Source organism: Dreissena polymorpha, chromosome 3, assembly GCF_020536995.1.
Source record: "Dreissena polymorpha isolate Duluth1 chromosome 3, UMN_Dpol_1.0, whole genome shotgun sequence".
In the NCBI taxonomy this organism is placed as follows: domain Eukaryota; kingdom Metazoa; phylum Mollusca; class Bivalvia; order Myida; family Dreissenidae; genus Dreissena; species Dreissena polymorpha.
This window is the reverse complement of record NC_068357.1, coordinates 17,254,149-17,275,267: the sequence shown is the minus strand read 5'-3', so window position 1 is coordinate 17,275,267 and position 21,119 is coordinate 17,254,149. Positions and strand designations below refer to the sequence as shown.

Sequence of the window (21,119 nt, the reverse complement as noted above, 5' to 3'; positions counted from 1 at the left end):
TGACGAAAAAAGAAAAGTTCTAAAATACCGTTTTTTTACAATTATTAGTTTATTTTGATTAAAATATAACGACTGGTATATTACATGACTTGAAAAAATTTGTTAAGTTTTCATATTTTCAGTATATTCGGTAATAAATTTTACTGGGTATGTCTACCAGGTAACTTCCAGTTAACTATAAATAACGCAAGTACATTGATCATCATCGGCACGTCGAAACCCAGGAATGCAAAATGTGCATGCGTAGTGAATTGTATATATTTTAAATATAAAATGACCAATCTACTTGCGTTATTTATAGTGTGTTTATCGTTATGTCACCTATTTTCGCGATGTACTTTCAATTTCACATCGCGAAATTTTATTGCCGAATATACTGAAAAAGGGACCTTTTTTCAAGTAATGTAATATACCAGTCGTGATATGTTAATGAATACAAACTAATTATTGTAAAAAATACGGTATTTTAAAACTTTTCTTGTTTCGTCAATCGCGGTTGACAGTCCCTTTAAGGTTTCCCGAACATCATCTCCAATCAAGCTCTACAAGTTGAACATTAGAAAATTTAATATTGAAAATACTTCTATTCTCAAGTTTAAAGCAGGGTTAGCAAAAAACATCAACAGTTATTCCCAATTTAAGTCGATTTTTTCCAATCCAAAGGGACACGACCCAATTCTAAAAATGGTGAAAAAGAAGCTGATTAGTATACAGGGCTATTACCGTGCAGTGAGTCTTCTTAGCTGGCCTCTCGAAACGGAGATATTCATCTGGTTAAAACGACAGTTCGCAAACAGAGAACACCGTTTCAATATTGCTTTATCGTTTACTTAAATATCGGCTGGTTATTAGCAGATATCACTGCAACACGTTTGAATGCTAAAGTTGTCTTCAATATCAGTTGGGAATAACCATCAACGGATAAAAGCAAGGGTCTCAATACCAGTCACAAGCGCCAGTTGTCTTTTGGCATCGATTGTTCGCCTACGCGTCAATTTGATGAGTCGCGTTCTGAGAAAAATGGCTATAATTCATGTGCGTAAAGTGTCATCCTAGATAAGACTGTGCAGTCCGCACAGGCTAATCAGGGACGACACTTTCCACTTTAATGGTATTTTTAGTTTCAATGAAGTCCCTCCTTACCGAAAATCAAGTTTAGGCGGAAAGTGTCGTCACTGATTAGTCTGTGCGGACTGCACAGGCTAATCTTGGATGACACTTTACGCACATGCATTAAGTCCAGTTTTATCAGAACAAGGCTCTAATGGTTTTCCCAGAATTACCGCACGCGTTTTAAAGATGCGGACTTTGTAAACAAAAAATCTTGTTAAAAAATAACAAAATTACCGCATATTTATGGACGGGTATACATTACCGATGACTATGGGATTGGTTGAATGATTCGCAGTTGCCTTAAAACTTAAGACTGTTTAATTACTTATTAAATTAATCTGGCCTGTCAAAACCTCTGTTTGTTTACATTTCGCTGGTTACCCGACTGCTGTCGATGCATTAGTCGTCAGGGCTTTTCGCGTCTTTACCTTAAAACACAGTCTGGAGGTCCTCTGAAGCCGCCAACTGATACGTACAAGCACACGCCAAAACACGCACACACAGGGTTTCAGCGGAGGCGGACGCGCTGACTTTCCGAAAATGAGTCTGACAATGACATATTTCTGTGAGACGCTTAGGTAATGGAATGTCATCCAATTATCCATTCCAATAGACTGTAAATTAATAAAATGTCAAAAATTTGCCAGGATATTAGACCTTGTTCGACAGCCATGCTTGTGACACACGGTTCATTAGGTTCCAATAGATCCTCGAACTAAAATCGTAAATACTTGAGGCCATTGTTAGCAGCCTGTCTTGCTGAACAATGTTGTTTTTTTTTTCTAATTTCATCTTGATAACATAGAGCTGGTCTATTCGCTTGAAAAAATACACAATGTTGATTTAGATGTGGAATTCCATGTGTCCGCATTCACGTTTGCATGCACACGGAAGGTTGCAAGTTTAAACGGTTCTCCGTTAAAACGGCTCAAATTTAAATGGTCGTATTTTTTATATTTTAAAATAATTTATTAACAAAATCATGAGATGTTCCTTTTTGTTGTTTTGTGTTTCCCCCCCCCCCCCCCCCCCCAGTTTATCACTTACAAACTAACAAAACATGAACACAACTCACCTTTTTTTACGCGAAGTTAAAAAGTTTGCCATATAATCGCCCTGACTTAGATTGTTCCTTAAGTGTCTAACAAAGATGAACATTGTGCAATACAAATACTTGAAGTAATTTGCGAAGAAATAAATCAAATGTTCTGCTTTGTTGTCCTTGTTCCATTGTGAAACTTAACGAAATAATCTGCGATTTTCATTTCCGTCAACCGGTAACTAGTCAAGTCGATTACCGGAAATTGTTTATTGAGTGCATTCTAATATACGTATTTACCACGTCGTTTGTAAAAGGCCGGTATTGCGTTATAATGGACACGTTAACAGCTGATGTGTTTAATAGACATGTTAATGACGAATCTACCATCGTCAAATCGGTTAATTTATTAATTCTTTTCTTAAATTAGTCTTATTTTGCGACACGAAAAATTCGCTGTTGTCCACAACAAATTTATGTCAAAGCTTCTTTTGAAAGCAAGTGGTATGTCGCCTAAAATGCGACATCTCGGCGGTTCGATTAGGAATTCCATTAAAACACCGTACCAAAGAAAACAGTCGTTAAAATATTCAAATATTCACTTCATACTTTGGACGAGGATCAAACGCATTCAGCTGAAGTCATCAAGTATTCCGATAACGTCGTAAGACACGCGGCCTTCACATACATCTCAATTTGCTTGCTTGCTTTATTCAACACCGACCGGTATGCGGAATGGTCCGGATCCCAGGGGGAAGCTGAAAATGTCTTCGTGATAAAGAAGGCGGAACAGTGGTATTGTATTTGCAATTAGGCTAGGAGCTCGCAGGCGTAATGCTCAGTAGAATTCAGTATAATGCCGAAGAAATGAGATTTACACTTGGACGTATTTTACTTCCTCCAGAATTGTTGAAGACTTTCGGCCACTTGTAACGTACAATAGTGGCGGATGACGAAGACTAGTGTATGTGCACTCATTTGAGTCATTATACTATATGGGATAGTATATGTACACATAGAAACGACTTTAAAGTTTTCGCTAAACCAACATAACACTCCAGAAAAAAAATCGTTTAAGAAGAACATTATTAAAGCAAGCTTTAGTTAATTTTACATTTTTAACGATTAGTGCAACAAAATGCAAATAAAAATCATGAACCACGTGTATGTATCTGTCCGATAAGAACTATCCCCTATATGATATTTTCCCAATAAAGATATATACAAAAAGAGAAAAACGGCATAGGTGACGATTACACGAAAGACAGCCAAATTAAAATTTCCAATTCCAAGCAACACCACATAAAGTTATCGGAACAATTGTATAATATACAGAAATCATCCAATAGTGTAATAAGCAAACATTAAACATCGTAAAGCCAACAATGCATGGTCACATTGGGTGTTTAATCCAAATTAATTGTCAACAAATCGGGATCCAAAGTAATATTTCATGACACAAATCACCATTTATTCGAAGAGACTGATACAAGTCGGTCATTGACATTAGGCATCAATAAGATTGCATCCATCGGAACCAATTTATGACATTACAGGGACCTGGGCTGTATGCATAAAGCTTCTAATGTTAAACTTCAGAAAATTCCTTAAATCTTTTGCTCTTTCATGTTGTTGTTTTTTCATTTAATTGGTTTATTTAAGTACATATTGCATAGAAGAACCGTATTTTGCCATTACAAAACTGAAATCATTTGAATTTCAATAGAAAATCGAATTTTAAAATGTTCCCTTAGAGCCAGCTTATGTAAAGATTTGCCTTAGGAGCATTATGAATACCAGCCCTGTTCACGTTTTGGTAAATTGACAAAAAATATTGTTTCAGATTCGCACACTTTCGTGGTAGTTATGATATTTGTGAAGAAACAGTAATACTGATCATTTACCATTCTCTAAAATATCCATTATATGCATCTTTTGACGATTTAAAAACCTGAAATTTATTAATATTAACAAAACGATATATCAACGATATTCAGTTCCCCTTTAACTTATAAGGTAGAATAGCAACAGAGTGTCAAGCCACCCTCGTGCAGGCTCAGATTGGCCTTTTGGATGCTAATATGGCCATGCATCGTTTTGCTCAAAAGAGATCAAGGAGACGGAGGCAGCGCAGATGGTGGATCAGGGCTTGGCTGGATCCCGAGCGGAGGCGTCATTTCGGTCTGTATGGCCAACTTATGGTCAAACTACGACGAGAGGACCAACGCGCATTCATCAACAAAATGAGAATGCCACCCATACGCTTGGTGCTATTGCTGGCAAACACATTGCCTGCAAATGTCCACCAAGATCCGGGTCTACGTATTTTAACTACAAGAAGTACTTCTCCATTGTCCTGCTAGCTCTGTTGGATTCTGACAAGTTCGTCTGGGCAGACATTGGAGGCCGTGGTGCTGCACAGTTGTGAAACGAGTTAGACCTGAAGGCAGCAGCTGAAAACGGAGACATTGACCTGCCAGAACCTGAAGTTTTGCCACATGATATTGAGGATGTACCCTACTTTTTCATCGGAAAGAAAATATAAAAGTGTTCGACCGGCCAATATTTATTTATTTATTTTTTTAATTAATTTTTGGCGTAAGTGTACATAAACATTTATGATAAAGAAACAAACAAGCTTTTGCATTAAAACAAAGCAAATAAAATTATGATACTTTAAAATATAAATAAAGCATGACATAAAATGACCGTTTTTTGTACGTTGGTGTTCGGTACTTTTCCGTTTCTCTCACGTTGGGAGAACGTTTTGTCCGATTCTAATGCGCTACACTGCCGTTTTATCCGGTAGAAGTCCGTTACTCGCACGGTAATATCCGTTAGGCGACCGTTTATTATCCGGTACATATCCGTTAAACGTACGTTTTTTTCCGTTACATCACCGGTACTTGTGCGGTCACTGTGTGTTTCCTACGCTTCACACACCGATTGCGAGCGTCTTGAGCGGCAGAGCAGGTAAATTGTATCACCGGATAACCAAAGTCTGCATATTTTGTCCGTTTTCTCTTCGTTACATATGGGAAGAGGACAATTACAACGAGCGAGGCATGGTATATGGGAGATAACCCTGGGTTATGGTTAGGTTAGGGTTAGTGTAAGGGGTCGGTTAGGGTTAAGGTATGGGGTAAGGCCAACCCTAACCCAAACCCGACCCCTTAACCTAACCCTAACTCTTACCCTAACCCTCATACTCCCCCCCCCCCCATGCACATTACAATACCATGCCTCGCTCGTTGTCGTTGTCCGCTTCCCGTTACCATATTCGTTAGTCGATCAGACCGGGCCTTAAGACGAAACCAGTGTGTGTGCATTTTGAAGTGTATGAGGTCCTGCCGCGCCCGAGGCTGCATTATGTGAGGACCCGGAGTGTGTTCCAGCACTAATACCTAATTTTTCTAAACTCAAGAAAGTTGGGAGGAATTTTGAATTATAGCTGCAATTTACAGCTATTCAGTTATTATTGAAACATCTGCTACGTTGACCCATCTAGCCGCTTAGCCCATTTATGCCTAGCGTCTATAAAAAAAGGCCTTGGCAAACAGCGTAGACACAGATGAGACGCCGTATGGTGTATTAACAAAGCGAAACGATTGAATAATTTGGATTTTTGTGTGACATTACGAGTATTGCATTTATACAGTAAAAAATACATCAATCACTGTGTGAGCACAGTCGGCCGTGTGGTAATAGTGATAGACTTTTACTAGTTGAGGATTACTTTTTTTTCTTTAATTTCATTATTGTTTTGTTGTTTTTACTGGAGTTTTACTGGAGTCTTTTAGTTCCAATGATTTCAAAATTTATTAATTAAAGCATTTAATAACATACTTCAATTCATGCCAAAATCTGTATAAAGGTCTCTTTAAGTTCAATTCGTGACCATATCAAATGAGTCGCGTTCTGGGGAAACTTGGTTTAATCTATGTGCGTAAAGTGTCGTCCCAGATGAGCCTGTTCAGTCCACACAGGCTAATAAGGGACAACACTTTCCGCCTTAACTGATTTTTTTCTTAGAAGAGACATCCTTTAGACAACAAATTCCATTAAGTTGAAAGTGTCGTCCTTGATTAGTCTGTTCGGGCTGCAGATGATAATCTGTAATCTGGGATGAACCTTTACGCCAATGCATTATGCCCAGTTTTTCCTGAACGAGAATCAAATAATACTAAGAGATAGCAGGAGTAGTGGACCATTGGTTACCTCTTTTAGCAAGGTTGGAGGCTGATACTACACTGGAGCTAGACAATCTGCCTTCTTTTGCGATTAATTTAAATTGATGACATTACTTTTAATACTTTGAGAAAACTGGGCTTAATGCATGTGCGTAAAGTGTCATCCCAGATTAGCCTATGCAGTCCGCACAGGCTAATCAGGGACGACACTTTCCGCCTAAACTTGATTTTCGGTAAGGAGGGATTTCCTTGAAACTAAAAATACTATAAACGCGGAAAGTTTCGTCCCTGATTAGCCTGTGCGGACTGCACAGGCTAATCTGGGACGACAGTTTACGCACTTGGATTATGCCCAGTTTTCTCAGAACGCGACTCACATGATTGTTCGCAAACATGTCAAAACCGTGTGCCTGTTGTTAAAGTAATTGTTGACGCAAAGCCGTCGAAACCGTGTGTCCGTTGTTTAATTAATTGGAAATGATCACCATCTGATAACCACTGAACTGTTTAGAGGACAATAGCGCCCGGTATCTGTGGAATTGATTGTTCGCCCACGCTCATATCAGGGGAACAACAGCAAGCGATTAACCCATTAATGCCTAGCGTCTAGAAAAAAGGCCGTGGCAAACAGCGTAGACCCAGATGAGACGCCGCATGATGCGGCGTCTCATCTGGGTCTTCGCTGTTTGCTTAAAGGAATTTCTGTAAGAAATAGTCTTAATATAGAAATAAATATACAAGAAATCCCTAATTTTTGAAATAAATTGATCCAATTTAGAAGGATGGGAGAGTCCACTAGGCATAAATGGGTTACATTCGTGTAAGCGTCTCCATAACCATGAACATCACTGGATTTGAGACGCAGGGAAACTACCCTCTAGATACGCATTTCGTCTACAACAAACAACAGTCTCAAATCAATAAGTATTTGAGCATTAATATGAATACTTGTTCAAAATATCGTAAAACTCTCTATCAACGCAACGTGCGCTGCGATTCAATACTTCTTCGAGACACAGTACGGAATGCGGAAACTAATTAAAAAACTATCTTTGAGTGAAAAATCTGGAATAATTTCTTTATAAGTGGATAAAAATATAAATTCCTCAATCCTACACTGATAGCATTTTCTTACAAAATTGCACCAAGTGTCTTCATTCAAATATTTAAGTGCAGTGACTGGCCTAATAAAATACTTATAAAGTCAATCAGCATACGAAACTATTATCGGAACACACCAAGGGCCAGCCTTCAGTGACATATTCACGGAAGGAAATCACAAAACGTTATCTGCTATAGTTCTCGTGAAAATAGTTTAAAAAACAACGTGTCTCTGCAAGAGCCTTTTTTTCAAATTCTATAAAACTACAGCAAAGATTTACTTTAAAATCATGGTCCTTTGAATATTGGAGAGCTAAAGTAGCTAAGGCATTGTTGTTACTGACTACTTGAAAAATGTTCTTTTTTTCTAGTATTATTTACGTCACCTACATTGACTTTGTATAAACCTGAAAGTTCTTCTCATTATCAAAACTTGTTTTTTTCGTCCAGGCATCAGGAAACACACCAGCCAGGCGATCGAAGCCTAGCGAAGAATCGAATTTGTTTTGTCGTAATGTAATGCTATGTAATGTAATTTTTTTATGAATTTTGCTGTAAATCTCCCCGCAATTCATTATAGACGCTAACACGTTAGAATCGTATCCTACAAATACATTAATTAAATCCAATATGCTATATTGATGAAACATCGACAAGTGGTCAGGGCATTGGTCCTAGTTATAGAAGCATGGGTTTGACGTATGCTATTTAATAGTAATGTGATAAACTTTATTTATGTGGTGAATGTATGCAATCGATTAATATATAAATGATTTTGGCAACATCGATTGACAATCCTGGAGATATTGCAAAAGAGGCTTTGTAAAACGAAGTACCGGGTATCCTCTATGAATGTGAGAGCTTTAACTAAACGTGAATCTCGTTTTATTAGCGCAGAGGTCGTTACACGCACTAATCCCCTGCGCGACCCGGTTTAAGTCGCAGCTCATGGCGCATGTGAGCATGGTGTGTGTCCAGTATCCTTGGCAGGTCGGGTATCCCCCGGTACTCTGTCTTCGCCAACAGCGCAAGACCACACCAAAATGTAATGTATTTCAGAGGAACCGCAAAAGCTGTAAAGTGCAGCCATAATTAAAAAAGAATCTTATTTTTGCAGAACTTCAAAGCATACGCCAAACTTAAATGATTCAGTAGTTGGATAAAGCATTTCCATGCGATAAACTTTACATTTGAACTGAGCATGTTTAAGGAGGGCTACAAACATAGACCTAACATTGAATAACCGAATTCATTCGAACATTTAGTTATTTATACATTTTCAGGTACAAATCGTTTACTTGTTGCGCCGTAAATCTGTTTTCATATGTTTTGACCATTTTTTGTCCATTGAGAAATGCCTACTTAATCGTTTGGTTTTATTGCTATGCGTTTACGGAACGTCACCTTACTGACATAGTACTTATGAGAACGTACTTGCGTGACTTTAAAAAGGTCCCTTAGTTATAGTGTTTTCCTTGATAAATATTGAATCTCTTTCTTTTTATTTATTTTTTTCGTGACACGCGTCAGTATGAAGATGCGCTGATTTCTCTTTTATATCGTAAATAAACTGCATGACATCTTGCTTCTGAGAAAATACGACAATTAATCTTAACATTAGCCAGAGACAAGCTTGTCACTCTTGATGAATTGTGACATTTGGAAGTAATTACTTTTATAAGAGTCAACTCTGCTTTATATGCATTCATGCTTATTAATTGCGTTTATACTATGTGTATTTGAATATTCGACAGATTTGTAAAGCTTGAAACAACATCAGCATTTTGATACAAGAACTTTTATGACGTCCGTAATTCGATCGAAATCGTACTCTCCGCTTCATCGTAATTGATTAAACATCAACGCTCTATACAATTTCCAATAAACATTACGTAATTCTCTTGACATCGCTTAACTTCAACTAATGACTGTTTTGCATGTTATGCCTCATTTGAAGTTGCATTGAGTTCTCTTAAATCATGAATAATCTGCACGATATATTGTTTCTGAGAAAATACGATAATTTAATTGAGATGCACTCAGTCACACTTTCCTGGACGTTCGGATATCGCAGTTTTCGGGCAGCATGTATTGCTTTAACTTGATTCTACTCATCCGTATTGTTGTTTAGGTACTCAGATTAATGTAATGCATTTATAAAATGTCTCTCTTCGTCGACCCGAGGAAACATCTCTATTCTAAAATTCGATAAATCGAGAAAAGGAACTGTAAACTATTTAAAAAAAATTATCATAAAACAACAATAGGAGGCTCTTTTCCGTTCGTCGATGAAATAAAAATTCATAAAAATCATTTCATAGCATTGCAATTAGCTTCTTTCAGCGTTTAACCCATTTTATACCTAGTGGACTCTCCCATCTTTCTAAATTATATAAATTTATTTCAAAAATTAGGGATTTCTAGTATACTTATTTCTATATTTAGAATATTTCGTACAGAAATTCCTTAAAGCAAACAGCGCAGACCCTGAGGAGACGCCGCATCATGCGGCGTCTCATCTGGGTCTACGCTGTTTGCCAAGGCCTTTTTTCTAGAGGCTAGGCATAAATGGATTATATCTCGTCAAATCGCGCATTTTAAATTCGAAAAGTTCCATTTAAACTGAGCTGTATCCATATTGTTTTGCTGCTTTTTTTTAAGCACACATACTTATTTTACTTCTTTAGCTGTTATATTAAGCCAAACAAGTTGCCATGGTTTATAGAAATAAAGTTCTTACGATGGAAAAAAATGCACCTACCGGGTTTACACCATCGGATATTGTGATATACACGTTTTCGTTATAAGCGAACCTGTCCGTTTTATGAAATCATCTGAGTCGCGTTCTGGTGACACTGGACATAATGCTTGTGCGTAAAGTGTCGTCCCAGATTAGCCTGTGCAGTTCGCACAGGCTAATCAGGGACGACACTTTCCGCTTTTATGACATGTTTCGTTTAAATGAAGTCTCTTCTTAGCAAAAATCCAATTTAGGCGGGAAGTGTCGTCCCTGATTAGCCTGTGTGGACTGCACAGGCTAATCTGGGACGACACTTAACACACGTGCATTAAACCCAGTTTTCTCAGAACTCATCTGCAGATATGTGTTGTGTTTTCGTGTTGCAATTCTTAAAAAAGTATTAGCAGGTCAGCATTACATAATTTCATACTTCCATCGGGAGAAATTAGTTGACCAACCATAAAAACGAAAGGAATAATAATTTGTCTCTTTGTAAAGAAAGTTTTAACACAATCAAAACATTACAATCCAATAAACTTACTTTTGTTTTTAACCTAAGTTTCTTTCTTTCGTAGTCTATGGTCTGATACAAGTCGTTTTCTTTGTGCTCTTATCATACATTTCCTTTCGTAACTTCCAGTTTCTATTAATACAAATACTTTGAAGAAATAATCGAATAGAAATACGGATGCATTATTTGCACAGTCATAAACGCGTCCATGTATTGTTCATTTGATTATGTTTATACAAAATATGTTGTACTTAACCGGGATTGCAGAAACATGTTTTACGTAACACATTTGGTCAATGGCCGAAATTCGTACACCAAAAAAATGTGCAATTGGAGAAACAAACTTCGGTCAGGCATTGACTAACGTTTTGAACGTCGCGAAATTATTTTTTATTCCATATCGCAATTTTAGTTAAATAAAAATCGTAGCAACTAGATACATGCTTCTTAGATAATAATGTATTGTAGGTATCTTACATGGAACTAGTTACATTTTAACCTTTTATGCACGTAAAAGCGATCTTCTTTATAGGTTAGGGGATTTATAATTTCAATTTATAGTTTTATTTCTTTTTTGAAGAAACAAAATGTATATATGGCATTCCCATATTGGCTTCCCGATGATCTTTTTTCTTTTAACGTTGACATGTATCCGAAAGGAGTAAAATCACTCGTTTAAACCTTTAAATTTCATATAATGAGATAAAACATTTAACCCACGTTCAACAACAACATGAAACGTTCTTATGTTTTTGTCTGCACAACACCGTTTGAAAACTCAGCAATTCATGTCCAGGGGAAAACTGTGATACCATAAACTTTTAAGTAAAGTCACCAGGCGGCATTTAACATTTTGCGATATGACATAAAGGCATCTGCACTTAAATACTCAAGTATGATAATCGAAAAAAAATAAAGTGCTCTCACCGAGATTAAAGGCAAATACCTTTGGATGCAAGTTGCTGAGCTATTCGCCTTTATTAATTGGTTTTGTAGTATGTGTCTTTGCATGAAGCTTTCAGTTTGTAAATATGCTAGTCTCTTTATATGTATACATTAAAGCATGCCTAAATGTTTTAGAAAAATGTTGATCGCTATTAACGTTGAAGAAGGCTTGCCCTCATTTTCATATTAACAATTCCCCATAACAAGTGGAGCAATCCCATAATCATGACTTGTCTCCAAACCAAGTTTATGACGTATATTTTCTCGTACACACATATCGTTTTTCTGTATGCCTCATTATAATTGGTTATTCCCAATTACCTGGTTTCGTGTTTCTATTGATTTTTATATTTCAAAGAAATAATTGGGGCCAATGACACCGTATCGTGATGGAATCTTATTAAAACCAAGTACGATTCTAATTTAGTCTGATTCGAGTCTTATAAAGTCTACATTCGGAACTGCACACAATATTGTTCTTTATGCAAATACTTGGATATCAACATAAGTCCAAGAATGATCATATGTACTGTATTAATCCAACATAATCGTGTCTTTAATTTAAAAACAACAAAAGTGTTACGTAAAAAAAACGATATGCATAGTATTTCTGAGTCAATCTTTACATGAAAAAAACACGTTTTATTTTTATTTTCTGCAAAATCAATCACTGCAAAACAGTTTGTAATCATTAATTGTAGTCTCACACACATGTATACGCAAGCTCAATCGGCCGATTCAGAATGCATCATTAATGTTCATTAAAAGCTCATAATTGTGTTGATACTAACAAGTGCAACGTTTTACCTCTATAAATTGCAATGCCAAACAACGAAATACAATTTACTTAAAGGGGCCTTTTCACAGATTTTGGCATTTTTTTAACTTATTCATTAAATGCTTTATATTGATAAATGTAAACATTGGATCGTAAAAGCTCCAGTAAAAAAATCAAGAAAAAAATTTAAAAAAGGAAAAGAACATTGCCCGGAGCAGGTTTCGAACCACTGACCCCTGGAGTCCTGTCAGAGTCCTGAAGTAAAAACGCTTTATCCTACTGAGCTATTCCGCCGAGTACACATTCACGATGTATTTTATACCTTATATAAGCAATCTTCGTAGTTTCATAAAAATTTCACGACAAAAACAGAACTCTCCAAATTATTCAATCGTTTCGCGTTGCAACGCTTTATAATTTTTAGGTTTTAAAATCGTCAAAAGATGCATATAATGGCTATATTAGAGCATGGTAAATGTTCAGTATTACTGTTTCCTCACAAATATCATAACTAAAACGAAAACTTACGAATCTGAAACAACTTTTTTCAATTTTGTCAATTTACCAAAGCGCGAAAAGATCCCTTTAAAATATGGGCCGAGTTCTGTGAACTAGGGGTTTAATGCATTTGCGTAAAGTGTCGTCCCAGATTAGCTTTGCGCAGTCCGCACAGGCTAATCAGGGACGACACTTTCCGCCTAAACTCAAGTTTTGCTAAGAAGAGAATTTCTTGAAACAAAAAATATCATAACAGCGGAAAGTGTCATCCCTTTTTCAACATTTTACGCACATGCATTAAACCCCTTTTTCACAGAGCACGGTCCATATGTATTATCTTTGCTTCCCAGCAGTTTTTCAACGCTTTCAACGTTTCATATCTTACCTAGCGATACCATTAACATATTCATAAATATATACTTCGTAACGAAGATACTAAATTTATAAGTCCAATGTTTCCTAGTATTTGCCTAACAATGTATGCATTAATATATTATCTTCTGCTTCAATCAATCTGTTTTCAGGTGCTAGGCTCAGACACAGAGTTCCATTTCGTCCACAATGCTGTCTCCAAGAGCAGATTCAGACGCAGTGTCGTCCACACTAGAAAGCTCAAATCTCATCCATTTGTAAGTATCATTCTTAAAAGTACAAACACCATAATTCATGAGCTTCAATAATACAGAAGACTTCAATCTCATTCATTTGTAAACACTCTCGTTCTCGATATCAAGGCTATAATTTACAAAGTTATTTTTAAAATTCAAAACAGAGAAAAGATTTAATATCCACCCATTGTAACTAAATAAAATTGGTTTGTGTATGAACAAAACAATTTAGGATATTGGACAGTATTGGCCCGTACACAGGTAGCCTCCATCTCTACAAAGGGTAACTAAATACCATTGGCTTCTGCATGATCAAAACATGTTCGGAGAGTGTGCAATACACATATAATCTCCCATCTCTGCCAATTGTTAACCCAATTAGTCTCGATATGAGCAATACAATACAGGGCATTTGTCAATAAACAGAAAGCTTTACTCTCAAACATGTGTAAATACTGATATCATGGCAGAGATGGTTATCACATGACAAACAAGATGGCGAAGTTTCGTGATCACCCCCTCCCTCCTCTGTATGGGCATGGCGAAACGACTATGAGCATGTTCGAAAAAAAAGCTTAATTGTGTACTACACAATTAACCTGATAAGAGTTTCTCTTTCTTTTGTAAACATCGTTCGTAATGAAAACAGCTCCTTTCAATTTAATACGCTGCGCTTTTGATAATAAAACATTTACAGTCATACAAATAAACCCAGCTTGTCATTAAGATGCTCCTCGCAGTCTCTCTGTCAATCACAAAAAAGGCTATTCTCAGACTGACTGACCGATTGCTCACCCGTTCACGACCTTTTGCATAAGATATGCATTGACAACTTTCTTTTGCCATATTGAATTCAATTTAATGAGATTGAGACCCGTAGATCCGTATATGCATGAAACGGCGAGGACAATGGTGCTCATAACCGTTCATCGACCCCTTATGTTTCTCACTGATGGTCCACTGTCACGAAAGTGTGCATGTCTTTGATAGATACATACGTCTGACCTTATAAAACATTCGCAATCAAGGCTTCACGCGGAATATTAGCGGATTTTGAACTAATGATTAGGAAGGTCTCTTTTTTTTAAGATATAGACACATACATCATTGTAATATTGAAATAAATGCCAAAACATTTGAAAAAAACATGTGAACACCATTTATCTTGAGATTTACTGCTCCTGACGTTCCTTGAAAGGTAACAATTGCATCAAATTTATGCAAGGCAAATGCACGCGGAAAAATAAGCTAATTTTGGTTTTCTGCATAACAAGAATGTCCTGAGTGAAACTCTTGCCCCATATTTTACACGTGTACATTCCCAGGTAAAACGCGCAGTTCAGCAAACAGGTTTTGTTCGTTCCAAACGAGGCTACCGACCTCTTGCGGGGGTACCATTATCAGATCTGCGGCTGAAGAACCCGGATATAGCCGAGTTACTCAAGGACGAAAAAGACGTCGTCATCACGAAAGACCCGACTGATCCACTTTTCGGCAAGGAATGGTTTTTGGTAAGCCTCAATCTTACCCATCGCTGAATGAATTGAGTCGCGTTCTGAGAAAACTGGGCTTAATGCATGTGCGTTAAATGTCATCCAAGATTAGCCTGTGCAGTCCGCACAGGCTAATCAGGGACGACCCTTCCCGCCTTAACTGGATTTTCGTGTAGAAAGAGACTTACTTTAAACGAAAAATACCGTAAAAGCGGAAAGTGTCGTCCCTGATTAGCCTGTGCGGAATGTACAGGCTAATCTGGGATGACACTTTACGCACAAGCATTAAGCCCCGTTTTCTCAGTCCAAATTACGGGATTGCTATAGCAAAATTCAAATGACAGTTGCAAGATAGCATTTGTCCGTGGCTTCAAACAATCCGTTTGTATTTCGTATAATCATTTGAGTGATTTACAGTGCCAGAACCATACCTCTAACTAAAATAGACATGCCAACTCCCAGTGTTATGTATCTCGGTATCATATTGTCACCATAGTAATACATACAATCAACATTGCTACTTATAATCACACATTCTACGCCGAAGTCATATCTTTAAATATATGGTTTTCATACGAAAATCAATCAATGGTAAATGTTATCCTTTTTAATGATTCTTTTCGAATCCGTATATTAATTAGGCATCCTTTATTATGTCTGTCTGTCTGTCTGTCCGTCCGTCCGTCCGTCCGCCCGCCCGCCCGCCCGCCCGCCCGCCCGCCCGCCCGCCCGCCCGCCCGTCCGTCCGTCCGTCCGTCCGTCCGTCCGTCCGTCCGTCCGTCCGTCCGTCCGTCCGTCCGTCCGTCCGTCCGTCCGTCCGTCCGTCCGTCCGTCCGTCCGTCCGTCCGTCCGTCCGTCCGTCCGGTCGTCTGTCTGCCTGCCTGCCTGCCTGCCTGCCTGCCTGCCTGCCTGTCTGTCTGTCTGTCTGTCTGTCTGTCTGTCTGTCTGTCTGTCTGTCTGTCTGTCTGTCTGTCTGTCTGTCTGTCTGTCTGTCTGTCTGTCTGTCTGTCTGTCTGTCTGTCTGTCTGTCTGTCTGTCTGTCTGTCTGTCTGTCTGTCTGTTTGTCTGTCACACTTTTCTGGATCCTGCGATAACTTTAAAAGTTTTTAATATTTTTTCATGAAACTTGCAACATGGATAGATGGCAATATGGACATTATGCACGTCATTTCATTTTGTTCCTACGTCAAATATTGTGGTTGCTATGGTAACCAAACAAAATCTGAAAATGGTGGAATTTCTGACAATGGTGGAGCCGGTAGGGGACCATATTGCTTGACAATAGCCTTGTTAATTCTCTTGTTATAATTTTGACAGGCAAATAGTGTACAGTACATCTTTATATTCATGCTACTATTCTCAGAAAATACAAACGTTCTCCCTTCATTGTGAAGTTGGTGATTCAAGGTTTGAAGTACGTAAAACCATCCGCGAAAATAATGACAAGAGATTGATTTGTATTGAGACAGGTCCATAAATCTCTTTTTGTGCTAAAAGAGTGGCTGCAAACGTGGTTTAAGTCCCTAAACAAATGTTGTCTTGTTCAACATTATTGCATTGAACACTATCGCTTCTCGTAAAAAGGATGCTCCGACAACATTATGACCACTTTACATTCGGTAAATAGTAAATGTTCAATTTCTCAACGTGTCGGTGGTGCATTTCCGTGTCAAACTTCCCAAATGTGATGTCAGGCAATGTTGTGCTTATTGCATTAGATCGTTAAAGGGTGGACTTTCGGTAAAATATTAAACAGACTTTTTCACATGTGAGCAACAATCTGATTATTTCGTCTGTATATGTAGAGTTAGAAAAAACGAATTGAAATGCAGGTCAAACAAGATGCGTTCAACCATAAATGTTTAGTTACGTGAACATATCAAAACAATGTACAACATCAGCTTCACGAGCAGAAGAGATATCTTCTTCAGCACAAGGCTCGTTATATGGCAACTGAATGATTGCCAGTTTAACACAGCACAAAACACTCGACACGGCAGAGAAAACAAGTGGGTCCCATCATTGGTACTAATGATGAAAGACAAACGGCATTTAGGTCAGCATCATGAATGTAATGTTTTAATTAGATATCATTGTATTGTGAAGCGAATGTGGCGGAACAAAAATGCCATATGCAGTTTACCCGGTGGTTGAAACAAGCGGTTTTCACCTAGGCGACCCTGGTTCAATCCCTGCTTCCGGCGATTGTGAGTTCGGTGTTGGTCGATATACCGGACTGATGGCGATCTTCCGGGTAATCGTTTTCCAGCTACAGTACAAAACCTCAGTTATATTCACTTTCCATGTCCTCACCGTATGCAACTTCAGGCAAGGAAAGACCTCATTAACTTCAAAATACACATCCGCACACGCACGCACCCCCCCCCCCCCCCCACACACACACACACATACACACATACTGTTCACCCGTAAATGTTGACTAAGCGACCGTATGAACGACGCAGTATAGCTTTCCGTTTTTTTCCGCAGAAAAACCGCGGCCAGTCTGGCGGCATACCCGGTCTTGATCTCAACGTGGAAGCGGCGTGGGAGATGGGATTCACCGGAAAGGGCGTCACCACCGCCATTATGGACGACGGTTCGTATATCTTGACGGAAACAGTTGATTTCCATAAGGGTTGGGTGGCGGGGTGGGGATGGCATTTCAATATCGTGTTCGACTAGATGATCTATCCTACGTTGGGTTTGTCATATTCAAACGGGTTTCTTCTAATGAAGCCTATAATTTAGTCATATTTAAGTGAAACGGTTTGTTAGGGTCTCTTTGGGAACTATTTACTGTATTTGTCTTTAAATGGCAAAAAAAAATACGGCAACTCATTTAAAGGGTTAATGAGGTCATATATAAACAACGTGCACGGAAAAAATAACTAAAATAGTTCGTGAGAGGGAAAATCCAATCGACATCTTAGAAATGACCATTTCATCTAAATTGTCATCTGAAAATGAAAAGTTTGTAATGAACTAAAATATAGCTCAGGCTTATCAGGGACAATACTTTACGCCTAAAATGGATTTTTGCAAAGAAGATACTTTCTTTAAACAGAAAATATCATACAAGCGGACTGCACAGGCTAATCTGTGACGACACTTCACGCACATGCATTTAAGCCCCTTTTTACAGAGCACGGCCCAATTATTTACCCAAGGTGTAGGCCTCAAAGTAGTCACACGGGTGTATCTCTCAATCACAAATAAATATTGTAATTAAAACTATAAAAATAATTGTAAAAATATTTTGAATATTATGGTGAAGACTATAACATATATGCTAATTCCAGTATCAATAAAATGTTCGAAATAAATATATTCACTTATATTCGTCGATATGAAATATAGTGTTGTTGTTGTTTTTCCAAAAAAAAAACACGTTTGTAAAGACACGTAAATTCGTGGATTTTTAATTTCGGGAAAAAATAAGGAAGTTGCATCGGTCATTTTTGGATACGTTTGTGTTAAATTCATGGATATATGTCAACCCACAAAGTAAACGTAAATGAATGTCCCATTAATGACCATGATTTTGCATTACATGCAACATTTTATATATGAGCCTTGTTCTGAGAAAGCTGGGCTAAATGCATGTGCGTAAAGTGTCATCCCAGATTAGCCTGTGTAGTCCGCACAGGCTCATCAAGGACGACACTTTCCGCATAAACTTGATTTTCGGTAAGGAGGGACTTCCTTGAGCTAAAATTACAATAAAAGCGGAAAGTGTCGTCCCTGGTTAGCCTGTGCGGACTGCACATGCTAATCTGGGACGACACTTTACGCACATGCATTATGCCCAGTTTTCTCAGAACACGACTCATATGTTATTTCTGTTCTTTTCAGGTATTGATTATCTCCACGAAGACTTGAAAAATAACTATGTAAGTATAACATGCATCATGACTTATCTTATTGCACACGAAGTTTATATACTAGTATTTCACGAACCATATTTCTGTTTGTCACGATCCTGAACTTGTTTAACCCTTTACTACTTAGATATGTATTCAACCCTTTACCAGTTAGATACGTATTTAACCCTTAAACGTTGTGTAATTTACTTAGCTGTTGTTGTTGTTGTTTGCAGAACGCTGAAGCCAGCTACGATTTTAGCAGTAACGACCATTTCCCGTACCCAAGATACACCGACACGTGGTTTAACAGGTACGTGAACTAGGAATTAATGCAAACGCAATTAATAAAAGACCTTGTGTGGAATTTTGCGTAGTAACTAGGTACAAACAACCTTTTACCATTATATACACGTCTGCAACATAAATATTCGCATATCGACACAAGATTCGAGGGCATCGTAATATGAGTGATAATATATTTAGGTCAATTTGATTGTACCACATGAAATATAACGCAAAAATACAGTTTCAATTGAGTTCCGAATAAAAGCTTTTAAGAAAATTATATCAAATGTTCCCAATTGTCGTTTAAGTCTCAATCTTGAAAACGGGTCTTAATGCATGTTCCTCAAGTGTCGTCCCGGATTAACCTGTGCAGTCCGCGAAGGCTAATCAGGAAGGGCATATTCCGCCTAGACTCAATTTTCGTTTAGAAGAGACTTTGTTTGACGGAAATATCTTTTTTTAAAGGGAAGTATCTTCCATGATAAGCCTGTGTGGACTGCATAGGCTAATCTGGGACGACACTTTACGCACAATCCCCGTTTTCATAGAGCGGGGATCATTGACTTTTTACATATTTTGTCATGATAATATAATCATCATATAAACATATCAGAAGGGTGAACTAAAGTGCTACACGCTAGACGGTTTAAGTATTGTTCGCGCCGAAAACGCTTAGTGTTTACGTGTTTCGTTGATGTAACTTTCTAGAAAAAATATCATCATATACTTAGTAGCTAGATAGTTATCGATATTTTCGTCATTTGAATTATTTCAGTCACGGCACCCGCTGTGCCGGAGAAATAGCCGCAGCACGTGACAATAACGTCTGCGGTGTAGGCGTGGCTTACGACTCCAAAGTAGCAGGTGAGACACCAGACGACAATGTGGCGTTTCGAATTATTTCCCTTATTAGTTGCATAACTATAAAAGCACGTGTAATTCTTCGTTTAGACATAGGTTTACCTATAATTTGATAACTCCCCAGATTACGATAAGTCTGCAAATAGTGAATTTTATTCAAACCGTTGACAATGACGCCATTTCAATTTGTTTACATCTTAAATGTGACGAAAGCTAAGTTTGATTTTATAATAATAGTAATAATAATAATAATAATAATAATAATAATAATAACTTTTTTTCACAAAGATAACACATTAAGAAATAACATTTCTTTTTCACAATGTGGTCTCAAAAACACAGTATATGTAAATATCACTCAACTATTTCTAGCATACTGCAATCAGCCTTAAAATAATTACAAAAGCAACATAACTATAATAATAATAGTAATACTTATAAAAAATAATTATAATAATAATTAATAATAATAATAATAATAATGATGATGATGATGATGATGATGGTTATTTCATTCTTTCATAACAACAGACAATCACAAAGCATAAAGAAGAAAAAAATCCTGTTTTCAAGAAAGAATGGTAAATGGGACAGAACGACAGTGTCGTAATGGGTGAAGAAGAAAAATAAAATGAATCATAGCATTAATGTGATTTGTTTATGGTGATATAGATTTCATTTGATTATACAAATTTGTTTTTACAAAAATATTAGATTGATTGAAAGAATGCGTCAGCAACCGTTGAAACTAATCGTGTGGGTTGTCAGAACTTACCATGAAACAATGACTTAAAAAGAAGTGTTTAACCCATTTATACCTAGTGGACTCTTCCATCCTTCTAAATTGGATCAATTTATTTCCAAAATAAGGGGTGTCTAGTATATGTATTCCTACATTTAGAATATTTCTTAGAGAAAATCCTTTAAGCAAACAGCGCAGACGGGTCTACGCTGTTTGCCATGGCTTTTTTTCTAGACGCTAGGCATAAATGTGTTAAAATAACGAAATGTAGCATCTTATTTTAACATTAGATGTTGTTCAAATGGACATACGCTAATTGGTCTTTTCATGTAAGGATATTTTTATAGGG

At 37.4% G+C, this 21,119-nt stretch overlaps 1 protein-coding gene across 1 annotated transcript in view; it reads left to right on the top strand.

The window, feature by feature from the left end:
* The window catches only part of LOC127873116 (neuroendocrine convertase 2-like), a 48,212-nt gene that overhangs the window by 8,340 nt on the left and 18,753 nt on the right, over positions 1–21,119 (top strand). Inside the window, exons 2-7 of the mRNA XM_052416764.1 lie at positions 13,440–13,544; positions 14,849–15,034; positions 17,507–17,615; positions 18,872–18,909; positions 19,116–19,192; positions 19,943–20,031. Of these exons, the coding sequence (XP_052272724.1) occupies positions 13,440–13,544; positions 14,849–15,034; positions 17,507–17,615; positions 18,872–18,909; positions 19,116–19,192; positions 19,943–20,031 (604 nt within the window). The remainder of the gene's footprint in view (positions 1–13,439; positions 13,545–14,848; positions 15,035–17,506; positions 17,616–18,871; positions 18,910–19,115; positions 19,193–19,942; positions 20,032–21,119) is intronic.